The sequence below is a fragment of the Ovis aries genome, chromosome 16 (genome assembly GCF_016772045.2).
Source record: "Ovis aries strain OAR_USU_Benz2616 breed Rambouillet chromosome 16, ARS-UI_Ramb_v3.0, whole genome shotgun sequence".
In the NCBI taxonomy this organism is placed as follows: Eukaryota; Metazoa; Chordata; class Mammalia; order Artiodactyla; family Bovidae; genus Ovis; species Ovis aries.
In genome coordinates this window covers 4,590,865-4,604,615 of record NC_056069.1, presented here as the reverse complement: position 1 = coordinate 4,604,615, position 13,751 = coordinate 4,590,865, and the positions used below count along the sequence as shown (strand labels likewise).

The 13,751-nt window shown below is 51.4% G+C and overlaps 1 protein-coding gene across 2 annotated transcripts in view; it reads right to left on the bottom strand.

The window, feature by feature from the left end:
- Positions 1-13,751, bottom strand: part of NEURL1B (neuralized E3 ubiquitin protein ligase 1B) — a 44,770-nt gene that overhangs the window by 17,798 nt on the left and 13,221 nt on the right. For both annotated transcript variants that reach the window (XM_015101239.4, XM_027979991.3), the window contains exon 2: positions 4,639-5,184. In XM_015101239.4, coding sequence (XP_014956725.2) covers positions 4,639-5,184 — 546 coding nt within the window. The remainder of the gene's footprint in view (positions 1-4,638; positions 5,185-13,751) is intronic.

The window sequence follows — 13,751 nt, the reverse complement described above, 5'->3', positions numbered from 1 at the left end:
TTCCTCCGCGAGGGGATCTTCCTGACCCAGGGATCAAAGGATCCTTGTCTCCTGCATTGCAGGTGGATTCTTTACCCACAGCGCCATCAAGGAAGTCTTTCTAACATAAACCCACAGTGATGAGAGAACAGACTCTGATTTCAGTACTTTTAGACCATGAAATTATTGTACTTTATGTCCAGGGTCTCCTAGTTTACAGTCTATGGGGACCTGAATAGAATTTGTATCCTACTGTTGCGTGAAAAATGTATAAATCTTAATTATGTTGACTTGGTTCATGGTGCTTTTCAGGCCTACTATATCCTTCTGCTTTCCTATATATTCATCCTATTAATATTTGAGAGCTTGATACTGAAACTCCAACTAAGAATCTTAATTTATCTACTTGAAAAATAAGTGTAATATATAGTAGAACTATAACAATAAATAAAAAGGGGCTAAGTCACCCTATCTTGAGGAAAGACTGAACATCACAAGAAGGGGAACCTCAGGGTCCGGCCACAGAGAGGCGATGCTCTCGGCTGTAGTTGGACCCCCTTGCAGGATGCTGGGCTGAAAGCACAATTCCAGCATGTGAAAGAAACAGGCAAGGACTACGAATCCCTTTTTATTTCTGAGACTTAATTTTGGCTCAAGATCCAGGGTGAATATAGGGCACCCCCATTCCATCAGATGAGAAGGACACTTCCCAGGTGAGGGCTGCCAGATAAAGTATAGGAAGCAAAGTTACATTTGAATTTCAGATAAACAACACATTCTTCTCTACCGAGTTTTCTGTAATAAACTATATGGGGAAAGAATCTGAAAAAGGATGGATATATGTATAACTGAATCACTTTGCTGTACATGTGTTGTAAATGAACTATATTCCAATACAAAATAAAAATTAAAAAACCAAATTCTAAGTATGCCCCCAAAATTGCATGGGATATACTTAAGGAAATTATTCATCGTTTTTCTGAAATTCAAGTGTAACTGGGCATCCTAAACCTGACAGCCTTACCCAGAGGCTGCTGTAGCTTGCTGGTGTTGAGGCTGTATCCAGTGGGACCCGAGAGAGGTGAGGGAGGGACTGATGGACGTTGCTGCACTTGAGTCATGTCTGACTCTGTGACCCCGCAGACTGTAGCCCGCCAGGCTCCCTCGTCTATGGGATTGTCCCTGCAAGAGGACTGGAGTGGGCTGCCACTTCCCTCACCAGGGGATCTCTGGACCTGGGGTTTGGACCTGTGTCTCCCGCTCTGCAGGCAGATCCTTCGCTGCGAGCGCCGCCTGAGCCGGGGATGAGGGGTCCCTATTCTGGAGTCTCACGGCTAAGACTCTAAAGGAACTGTGTTAACCTTCTTGTTCCTCATGAGAAAAAGGAGGCCAGAGCCTCCTCTTATTTATCGAGGTGGTACAGTGGACACCACCTTCAGAAGCCCAGTTCTTCCAGGAATTGGGAGGGAGGGACCCCACTTACGGTGGGATTTCTGTGGTTCTTGCGCTGTGCTGGCAACAGTTGAGTACCTACTGCCCGGACTCAAACCATACAGAATCTTGACTACTTTGCCTCCTTATTTTTATTACAACTTTTTTTTTCTGATTATAAATCATTGTTGATAACTTGGGAGAGGAAAAAAAAAAAAGAAAATAAAAACACCCGTAACCCCTTCACCCTGATATAACCAATGTCAATTTGCTCTCTCCCTGGGAAGGAAACATTTATTGTGCCTCAATCACATGTCAGTAAGTTCTCCATTATCTCATATAACCTTCAGAAAGGAAAATAACTTTATTGCCCTTTCTGCTTGTAAAAGCAATATCAGCCCTTTCCATATATATTAAAAAGATAACTCAGAGAGGTATAAAGAAGGAAGTGAGATTCACCTATGCTCCCTTCCCCCGTGGATGGCATTCTTTCCGATCTCATCTTCCCTCCCGCATGTCATTGTGAACATTGTCCCACAACACCAGTGCTGGGTGCCCCGCGTCAGCCACCCATTGTGGGCACCACTGGCAGATTAGAAAACGGAGGCTCCCGTCTGCCCCCTGACGCTGGTGCTCCACGGGCCCTCTCCTTTCCTCCCAAGGGCGTGGGGTGCTGGAGAGGCTCAGTAAAGGCAGGGAGGAGAGGGTCCATGACTCCTCACAGGTCTGTTCAGTTCATTAAGTCATCAGGAGAGGCTGCTTCCAATTTTTTTTTTTTTTAAATCCTAATCCACTTGTGCTGATTATGGTGTGGCTGTGATTTCTCAGCTGGTACCAAGACTTGGGCTGTCTGAAGGAGCAGGTGAATGAGGCCCGATTGTCTCCCCGCTCCATAGGAATAAAGAGCTTCAAAAAAGAGTGGTCTAGAGTGGGGTCTAGACAGGGGATCTAGAGGAGGTTTTTAGAAACCTGCATTTCCTGCAGGTAAAATACCAGAACCTTCCATGGAAAAGAGCATGGGGGAACTCGGTTAAAATGCCCGAGTAAGCCCCAGCTTGGACGATGGGTAGCTACTTATACTTTGGTCTGCCTAAGCCTGGATTTCAGACATATGCCTCAGCGCCTGTGCAGACGGGCAGGGATTCTCATTTCTTAGCTATTATTTTTTGAGCGCCTTCCATGTGCCCGGCTTCATGCGGCATCCCTTTCATACCCCATCTCATACACCCTGCCAACACTCCCATGAGGTAGGTACTATCATGAACTCATTTTACAGATGAAGAGACTGAGGCACAGAGAGGTTTGGTCACCTAGCCAAGGCCACACAGCTGGCAAGTGGAGAGCCAGGTGTGCAGCAGAGATCCATGTGACCCCCACCCCTCTCCTCCTAGCTGCTCGGTTCTGCTGCCTTTCTTCTTCTGGGAAGTTGGGGGCCCGAACGCATGCATCTCCCCTCCCTGCCCAGTGGTGGTGTGGGCAGTGCCGGGGGCAGCGAGGAGCCCAGGGCCAGGGTTTTCCCTCAGGATGCAGGGCTGAAAGACCAGAAACTGCCCAGATATTCAGATACACAAACTGTACTCCATCCAAATCAAGGCATACTCCTGGGCAACGAAAAAGGAACACATTTCTGATACAGTAACAACATGGATGAGTCTCAAAGACCTTGTGCTGAGATTAAGGGGCCAGACACAAATGCATACACTGCAAGGTTCCATTTATGTGACGCTCAAGTAGCGGTGCAACAGTCTATGGTGAAACGTGGGAACAGTGGCTGCCCCGGTGGGGAGGGGGCTGCCTTAAAGGGGCAGGCAGCAACCTGGCTTATGGCGTACTGTGCATGCTGCTGCTGCTGCTGTTAAGTCGCTTCAGTCGTGTCCAACTCTATGCGACCCCACAGACTGGACTATGCAGCCCACCAGGCTCCCCCGTCCCTGGGATTCTCCAGGCAAGAACACTGGAGTGGGTTGCCATTTCCTTCTTCAATGCATGAAAGTGAAAAGTGAAAGTGAAGTTGCTCAGTTGTGTCCGACACAGCGACCCCATGGACTGCAGCCTACCAGGCTCCTCCGTCCATGAGATTTTCCAGGCAGGAGTACTGGAGTGGTGTGCCATTGTATAACTCCATCAAAATTCAAACTTTAGATCTGTGCTTTCATTGCAGATAAATACATATAAGGCTGTGTCCCCTGAGAAACCTGCTCTCCTTTTTCTCCCCCAGAAGTGGAGGCTGGGCTGCTCACGTGCAACCTGAGTTCAAGAGCTAATGTCACTAAGAGAGAGCAGGCCAAGAGCTGGGGGGAGGATGGGAGTGGCAGCTTAATGGGTATGGATTTCTCTTTGCAGTGATGAAAATGTTTTGGAACTAAACAGAGGTGATGGTTGCCAAACCTGTATGACGAATGCCACGAAACTGGACACTTTACTTTTGTGATACGGGAATTGTACCTCCATTTTTAAAAAACCTTTAAAAAGAGAGAGAGACCCTGGACCCCCCCAAAAAAATAAAATAAAAAGAGAGAGAAATAGGGTCTTAAGAGCAACAGACTTGTATCCCGTGAGTTCTCACCACCAGGACTTCAGCATTAGTCACTCCTCCTCTGTTGGAGCCGGGGCCACACTTACCTGCCTGAGCATCCCCAGTGGGCCCTGACCCCCTTAACCACGGACCTTGATATGATACTTACTGTCCACTGCCTGGGCAGCGTAGGGGCTGGAAGATTAGGTCATGGGTTTGACTGCTGAGTGAGGAAGTGGATTCTGAGTGAATGAATGAGCAAATGCATAAACAGGTATGTGAATGAGTGAGCAAAAGAATAAATGCTTGCATGAATGAATGAATGAGCAAGTGACCAAGGGAGTGAAGGGACACACACGGGAACGGACGAAAGAATGAGCGTGAGTGAGCACACCGCCCGGTGAAGGAGCAAGTGAAGGGGCCTGGACCGGGCGTGGGCTCTGGGCCACACCCGTGTGGACTCCCACCCAGGTTTTGCAAGGCAAATAGTTTAATCACTCCGGGCCTCAGTCTTCTCATCGGCAAAACGGGGATGGTGGGTTGTTGCCAAAGATAAACGAATGGAAATGTGTAAACTGCTTAGAAGACGCCTGGCAAAGGGAGCCCTGGGTATTCGTGAATGTTAAAGAAACACACCCTCATGCGCACCAGGGCCCACTACCTGGTCCCGGCGGGGCCGCCCCATCTCCCTTCCAGTGGGGACCACCGCCTACCGAGGAGCTGCACCTCGTCCGTGATGCCGTAGACGTCGATGAGCGCCCAGAGCGGGCCGCCCACCGCCACGCCGCAGTGGAAGAGCACGGGCTCGCCGTCGTTGACGCTGTAGAAGACGCGGCCGTGGCGGTCCGCCCAGTAGGCCAGCACCGTGTCGCGCAGCGCCAGGTTCTCTGGCAGCGCCTTGGCCCAGTAGCCGGGCCGCGTGACCAGGTCAGGACAGGCGTACTTGGGGATGTCCTGGGCACTCATGAGCGACGGGTCGTGGGCTGTGAAGCCGAAGCGCAGCGCCCCGCTCCAGCCCGGGCGCACGGCCACCAGGCGCAGCCGCACCTGCTCGTACAGCCGGATGGGCCGCTGCGTGAACGTGACCCCGTTGCAGAAACTGTTGCGCCGCGTGGCTCGGCGCGAGTGGCCGTCTAGCCGCACGTTCTTGCCCTTGGCCTGCGCGTGGAAGCGCGGCGCTTCGCCCAGCACCGGGCGCCGCTCCGGGCCGGGGCCGCAGCAAGGCCGGGTGGCCAGGAGGCGCGCCGGCGGGCTGGACTCTGCGGGAAGAGACAAATAGGAGGGTCAGGCCCCCTGGCGACATTGTGGCCCCAATTTGTCTTTAATCATGTCGTTTTAAAATTCCATCTTAATTTGACCTGTAATCTCAAGTCACTGCAAACTGCCCAGGACCGCTACAGCAAACTCACTCTGCCCCCTTCACAGATGAGTGAAGAGCAAGGGTTGGTGTGTGCCCGTCCAGTGAAGCACTGTTCAGAGTCGTTTCACTCGCAGACGGGCCAAACCAGTGAGCTTGTCACCACTGCCAGCGTGGGGCCAACTGACTTTTCTGTCCCCATCAAAATCCTCCACATCTAGAAAGTGTGTGAAAGTTGCTCAGTCGTGCCCGACTCTTTGGGACCCCATGGACTATACAGTCCATGGAATTCTCCAGGCCAGAATATGGAGTGGGTAACTGTTCCCTTCTCCAGGGAATTTTCCCAACCCATGGATTGAACCCAGGTCTCCCATATTGCAGGTGGATTCTTTACCAGCTGAGCCACTAGGGAAGCCGCTTCTAGAGGCTTCCTCCAAAAGCCACTTCTGGACTGCAAAGTCCCTCTAAAGGCCACAGCAGCCTTGGATTCTTGAGGAGTAGTGGAAGGTGTCTGGCTGCTTTCCTCTGTGCAATTTTTATTAAAAAGGCAATTTGGGGGCCCTCCTGGGATCCCCAGTACAGCCTGGAATCTCAGTTCTCTGGCACTTCCTGGTTGTGCGCCACACAGCAGACCCAATCACTTCTCTAGCCTGTTTCCTTGCCCGTAAAATGGGAACATCAGCGTAACTCACACAGCTGCTAAAAGATCATGTGGGTGAGTTCCTAGAAGACTGCCTGGCACAGACCATGTGTTTAATACGCAACCAATAACACGAGTGTAATACTGAGTTCCAAAGGCCACCCGAGCCAGAATTCTGACTTCTCCTCCCCTTTACCCACAGAAGACGAAGGCATTCTTTATAAGCAAGGCTGGCTTTTCTAGAACATACATCTTTCATAATTCATTTCTATGGGGATTGTGCCCTGAAGACCCTGGAGAAACTTGGGACAGTCTCTTTACAAAGCATCTGGTTGCTGGCCACAAACCAGGGTGACCTGGCCTGGTCCTTCCCAGCTTTCCTCCTCCATCAAGGGGGCAGCTCCTAGGAGGCTCCAGTAGCCTGGGAGGTAGCCAGGTGGGTGATTACCGCACAAGTCTCTGGTGCTTGCTCACAACAGCAGCTGAGGACAATTTTCAAGGCAAAGGCTCACAACGCACAGGCAGCCCCTGGCACACAACAGTCTGTAGAATGACGACCACGGAGAATGAAAGCCCACTGCAGGGCTTCCCACACCAGCCCTGGGGTTCACTGTGCTCTGGGGGCATCGTGGGGTTCCATTAACACTGAGGTTCTGGGGAGTGAGGACAGGAGGAAACGAAGAGGGGCAGGCAATGAGAATGCGGGCTCCCCAGGCCTGAGGGGATGGAGGCCCCGGTCACCGAGGCAGGGGTTCCTGCTGGAGGCCCTGCTCCAGACACAAGCCACTGACCCACGGAAGACAAATAACAAGCAGGAAAGCCAAGAGGAAATAGGAAAAAATAACCCTCGGGACTTCAGTCATTCATCCACTCAACAGACGTTTAGCGAGCACCCAGAAAGTGCCAGGTGCCATGTTAGGCACTGGAAAAACAGCTATCACCAAGACTGATAAGGTTCCCACTTGGATGGCGCTGTCATTCCAGTGGGCAAAGCAAGACAATAAACAAAACATACCCGGTGGGATGCAGTCAGAGGAGGGGGCAGACAGGAGTGTTATGCCAGACAGGAGTTTCCAGGGAGGGCCTCTCTGACGAGCGACTTTTCTCCTACTCTTTTGGTCATACCTTCAGCATCTGGGACCCTAGTTTCCTGATCTGGGATGGGACCTGCACGCCTGCAATGGAAGAGTGGAGTTTTAACCACTGGATCGCTGCGGAAGTCCTTCTGATGAGTCACTTTGAGCAGACCTGAAGCTAAAAGTATTGGGGGAAGAGCATTCCAGGCAGGAGTAGCACCAAGTGCAAGGGCCTGAGGCGGGAATGTGCCCGTGTGGGCGGAATCGTGTCCCTGGGTTCGGTGTGGAAGGGAATGACCAGAGCAGGAAATTCCAGCAGAGCTGGAATGGTGGGGAGTGGGGGGTGGGGTGGGAAAGAGCTCCTCTGGTTGTGGTCTGTTTCTTCTTTCACCATTTCACTGAGTGAGATGGGACATTATTGGAGATTTAGAGCAATGGCAGCCCACTCCAGTGCTCTTGCCTGGAAAATCCCATGGACAGAGGAGCCTGGTGGGCTGCAGTCCATCGGGTTGCTAGGAGTCGGACACGACTGAGCAACTTCACTTTCACTTTTCACTTTCATGCACTGGAGAAGGAAATGGCAACCCACGCCAGTGTTCTTGCCTGGAGAATCCCAGGGACGGGGGAGCCTGGTGGGCTGCCATCTATGGGGTTGCACAGGGTCGGACACGACTGAAGCGACTTAGCAGCAGCCGCAGAGCAAAGAAATGGTAGGAAAGTTCAGGCCACAGGGTGGAGAGCAGACTGTTGGTGGGGGGCGGGGTGGGGTCTGGGCAAGGAAGCCAGGGGCTAGGACAAGGCTGTGGGATTCCTCCAGGGTAGAGACGATGGTGCCTCAAATTTGGGGCGGGGAGCTGTGAGTAAATGTGGTGAGAAGGGGTCTGATTCTGGGTATGTTTTGAAGGTAGTAGAGATTTGGAGGTTTTAGTTTTTCATGAGAGAAATAAAGAACATTCAACACACAGTAGGCCCTCTGTGTTTTCCGGCTCTGTGTCACTGAATTCAACCAACCACGGATTGAAAATATTCAGGGGAAACAGATTCCAGAAAATTCCAAAAACCAAAACTTGAATTTGCTGTGAATTGGAAACTACTTACATAGTATTTGCATTGTATTTACAACTATTTACATAGCATTTACATTGTATTAGGTATTATAAGTAATCTAGAGATGATTTAAAGTATAAGGAAGGATGCTTGTAGGTTATATGCAAATACTACACCATTTTATATAAGTGACTTGGGCATCAGAGTTGGGGTATCTGTGGGGGGTCCTGGAATTAATCCTCCTGCCCCCAGGATACTGAGGAATGACCGTATTTGCTTTGGATGTTTAAGCTGTATACAATAAATACAGCTTAAACTATATTTTAAAAGTATACAAAAATTTTAAAAAGGCGTCTTGGTTCTATGATGGATACTGGAAGTGGCTAGGAAAGGCTGGGCGATACCAGGTGTAGACCCTGGAAAGCAGGGGCTTGTCTATATCATCTGTGATTCCAGTGCCCAGCAAAGGCCTGGCACACATCAGGTACTTGATAAATGCCAGCTGCTGGCTTTATTATAGTTAGAGCAGACTTTGGAGAGCATCTCCTTGAATAAGTCCATTTTGCAGATGAAAAAAATGGGTCCACAGAGGGAGAAGGAACCCGCCCAATCTCAAGGTCACTAAGGGCCTGGGCAGGAACCCCTTCCTTGTGGGTTCTTCTGGCCAACTACCTCTGACACAGGGAGGCAGAATATCAGCGGTCACTCCCACCCAAGGAGGGTAAGGAGAGCCCTGGGCGGGGATGGGGGGGGTGCTGGCCACGCACCACCTCCCACAGGCCCTGGGCTATTGTGAAAGAGGTCCAGGTTTCTGCAGCTCCCATGCAGGGCAGCCCTGTGGGCACGTGCTGCCCCTCCCTCCTCCTCCAGAGGGAGGAGAGATCTAGCTTCTCTCCAACTAGTGGGTTGATCTCATCCCAACTCAGAAACTGGGGTGTGCCTCAAGCCTGGCCAATCAGATCACTGTAAACTTTTCAGGTAGGGGAGCCTTCTTTTGCTTATAGGCCAGGTTGAGCTAGGTTTTTGATACTTGCAAACAAAACTGTTCTGACTGACAGTTACCATGCATTCAATTACCTTGTATGGAATACCAGCTTTGGCCTGGCTACTTACCATGCATTTCCTCATTTAATCTTTATAATAACCCTTTGAGTTAAGGATGACCATTAACCTCATTATGCAGATGAAGACATGGAGTTTCAGAGAGGTTGAGTTATTTGCCTAAAGTCACACAGGAGGCTTAGCTAAAGGCAGAGCTGCGACTGAAGCCACATTTGTGTGACCTCCATCAGCCTTTTGAGCTATTTTACCATATTCTCTCTGCCCTTTAGGAATTAATACAGGATAGACAGAATGACTGGGCTGTAGATCCCTGATGGAGAGAGGGAAGCAAGAAGCCACCTATTAATTCCTTGTACCCCTAGGTGGGTCTGCTAAGCACTGGACAGGTGTATGAGGGCAGCAGGCAAGATGCTCACTCCATTATTCATGCATCCATCCACCCACCTATCCATCCATCCATCCATCCAATCATCTTCCATCTACATCCATCCTTCCATACATCCATCGTTCATCTTCCTATCCATCTATCCAGCCATCCATCAATGCATTCATCTATCCATCAGTGCATTCATCGATCCACTCATTCATCCATCGGTCCATCATCCTTCCATCATCCACCCATCTGTCCATCTTTTCTGAAGATATATCTGCTGAAGTGAAGCACTGAGGGAGCAGAGGTGAGGATACAATCCTGCCCTTGTGGAGATCTGAGTCTTTCCATGGAAGAGAAGACACACAGGTGGATAGACATGAACATTAGGGACCAATAATAACAATAGAGACCACATTAGGCACTGGGACTCGGGGGCTATGAGGCCCAGAGGAGATCCCAGATTTAGCCAGGGGCTGGGGGGCAGGGGGTGATGCCCACAGAGCCAGGTCAAGGGAGGAGATGAAACACTCCAGGCAATAGGGACAGAGGTCGGGCAAGCTGGACCTGGAAGAAAGGTTTAGTCCTATGGAAGGTGTAGCAGAGAGCATCTGAGGTTAGGCAGCCACTGCTTTGCAGGGGTGAGGGCTGAGGGGTGAGGGTGTGGTCAATGTCATGGGGACCCAATAGGAAGGCCCTGAATGCCCGCTGGGGAGGCTCAGAGTACACAGCATGGGCAGAGGGAGCCACAGGCTTCTGGCAGAGCAGGCCAGCACTGTCTGTTAGGGAAGGTCCCTGAGGCGGCAAGGAGGGTGCACACAGGGTCAGGCTGTGGGCCATCTGCAGGACTACAAGGATGAAAGCAAGGGCCCGCTGGACAGCAACACCCGCAGGACAAAAATGAAGCAGCTGGGAGAAATACTGCCCGGTGTGAACTGTCAGGAGAAGCTGCCCAGGACGGTAGAGCCTGCATTCTCCACGCCTGCTGTGGCCTTGTGCCAGCCACCTGACTGTGGATGGCAGCGTCCTCCAGTGTCCAAGAGACCGGACTCCCTCCAAGGTCCCCGCGGCTGGCAGACTCTCCAGGAAACATTAAACAGGACCACAGATCAAAAGCACGAAAGACCACAGGCCGCCCTTATTTGATGATTTTTATCTGTTTTTCTGACCTTATCTCTTCATCAGAGTTGCTTTACGAAACTGGCTTGGGGACCCTGAGTAGATGTCCCTTCAGAGTGGCCTGGCGATTTCAGTGGATGCTGGAGTCAGGAGAAATGCTGTCTTGTTACTATAAGGGGAAGTTTCCTGCTAAACCAGCTATATGTTGGGATAAGAGGCAGCCAAGAAACCAGGGAAGTTTATGTATTTGTTTAATTTTGATTGTAAGATCCAGCTTCCTTCAGGGAATGAGGGATAAACACTATTTTTCCCTCCTCCTCTGAGGCCAGAGTCCTGATGGGAGATAAAGAAAACCAGAGTGAAAAAGTCTGTAAGAGGATGTGTTATTTACACAAACTGACACTGCTTAAAATAAAAGAACAACATGAAGCGATCTTTAGATTGTACACCCGCGTCAGCTTAGGAGAAGCAGCTTCCCCATGAAACAGAAAACTGCGGCGTGGACCCCGGGGGCCTCGGAGAACACCCCAGTCCGGGGATGTCAACAGAAAGCCTGCACTTTATTATTTAAGTCACAGCAGTGCACACGACAGCCTTACTAGAGGAAGTCTGGGGAGAAGGAGAAAATTCCCATCTCCCCACACTCTCACCTGAACTCATGATATATTTTGCGTCGTCCCTGACTGGCCCTTATTCCAGAAGCACCATCGGCTGAGCTCTCACTATGCGCCATGTCTGGAGCCGGCTGTTGCTGCTATCACGGTGGTGGCGGTGGTTTAGTCGCTAAGTCATAGCCTACTCTTTGTGACCCCATGAAAGGTAGCCTGTCAGGCTCCTCTGACCATGGGATTTTCCAGGCAAGAATACTGGAGTGGGTTTCCATTTCTTTCTCCAGGGGATCTTTCAGACCCAGGGACTGGACCCACGCCTCCTACACTGGCTGGTGGATTCTTCACCACTGAGCCACCTGGGAAACCTTTTGATAACATGGTGATGGTTTAGTTGCTAGGTCATGTCCGACTCTTGTGACCCCATGGATTGTAACCTGCCAGGCTCCTCTGTCCATGGGATTCTCCAGGCAAGAACACTGGAATGGGTTGCTCTTTCCTTCTCCAGGGGATCTTCCTGACCCAGGGATGGAATCTGGGTCTCCTGCATTGCAGAAAAATTCTTTACCAACTGAGCTACAAGGGAAGCCTTTGATAACATGGTTGTAGTTAATTCTCACAACAGATCTTCACCTACAGGATTCTCATCTGCATTTTCCAGGAGAAAACACTTCCTGCAGATCCAAGGAGCAGCACTGAGATGTGAACCCAGCGCGGTCTGACCTCTAACCGAGTGTTCTTTCCTCTTGCCTGACTTTCCTCCATTTGTAGTGTGGAAGTACTAAGCATGAAGTAGTACTGAGTACCCTTTCTAATTTCCTTGCAGTCAGAGAACACAGTTAATTCTGCTTCCTGCCTTTTCTAACTCAACATTGCATAAAAAGCATTTTCCCCACATGGCTCCCAAGCATTCACTGTGCTGTTTCATGGCTGAAGAGTATTCCACGGAGAGCCAAGAAGCCCCCCACTGTTCCCCTCCTGGGATCACGTCAGCTGTTCCCCCAAATGGCTGGGTCTGTGAGCAGTTTCCCGGCTGCTGGCACCGGGACCAGATTCAGACGGACCCCCATCTCACTGGTGAGAAAACCTTCTGCCAGGAAGGGGCCCAGCCCACGCCAGCGACCAGACCTTTCCCCCCAAGCAAGGGCGAGTCCCAGCTGGCCCCATGGGGGTGCTGCCTCTGGCCGGTGAGCCCCCTGGCTCTCTGGCCAGGAACTGGGTCCTGGGACTCCGAGAACAAGGTGGGGGTTGGGGGGGAGACTTCTCTGCGGTGGGAACCAAGGGGAGATCTCTGCTCTCAGCCCCTTCCTACGGGTAGGAGGGAGGGCACCGTCCTGGCCCACCCCTCAGAATTAACCAAAGGCTGCTCCAGCCTGCCAAGAACAGAGGGGCAGGGCTTTCCAGCATCTAGTCATAGAAGCAATGCCCCAACTCAAAAATGTATGAGCAGAGGTCTTCCCTGGCGGTCTAGTCATTGAGACTCTGCACTTCACAGCAAGGCTCGCGGCTTCGATGCCCATTTGGGGGAAGTTCTGCACGCCATGGGGTATGGCCAATAAAAAAAAAAAACAAAGATTTTATGAGCAGAGATGTGGGGGGGTAGGGGATGAGTGGCTGTGGCAGTTAAGGAGAAAGGGGCTCTGTTTGGGAAAAACAAGTGTTGGCACTGCCAACCTTGGGCTAGCTGTTCTGGAAGGCAGGGGGACAGCAGAGCTGTTCCTTGAGCTGGCCCTTCAGGGGTGGCTCTGCGGTTTACTCGCATGTGCTTTAGAACAGCCTTCGTGGGCTCTGGGTTTGAGCCCCTGCTTTGCTGCTCACTGGCCTGAGGGGCCTTTGGGCAAGTCACCACCCGTTGATAGTGTGGGAACACAGACCTGCCCCTCCCCCAGGCCGCAGGGAGGGGCGGTGAAAGCACAGAAGGCACCCGGCGGGAGCCCCAGCACACCGGACGTTCCCTTCCTTACGGGCAACATCGGGGTCCGACGGTTGGGCAAGCCCCTCATGCCATCTCTCCCACACTGTTATCTCCTAAATCTTAATTTGAGAGGCAGTTAAAAAGAGCACAGGCCTAGAGTCAGACAGACAAGGGTTCAGATTCTGATTTTCGCCATTTTGCAGCTGTATGATCTTGAGGTGCATGCTTAGCTTCTCCGGGCCCCCAACCAGACCTAGAAGACTGGTGCGAGTCACCTCCACCCCGCACGGCTGCTGTGAGGACAGATGAGGCCAGCTAGTCAGGCGTGGCGTGTGGCACGGAGTAGCTGTTCAGTTAACCGGGCTTCCTCCCTTTAGCGACCTTTTGTCGTTACTTTACGGAGAAAAGCTTTACTCCCGGGTCTGAGATGGCTGTCTGTGGGTCTGGAGAATACATCCTACAACGTTTCTCCCTTGGGGGGCTGGAAACCTGGGCCAGGAAAGGCCTCTTGAAAATCCCAGGGTCACTTTCCCTATGTCCAAGGACAGAGGCCTATTTTTAAGCCACCCCAGCAGCATCCCAAACACACGCTGTGCCACCCTCTGAATGATGCCGCTCATCGCCCCAACCCA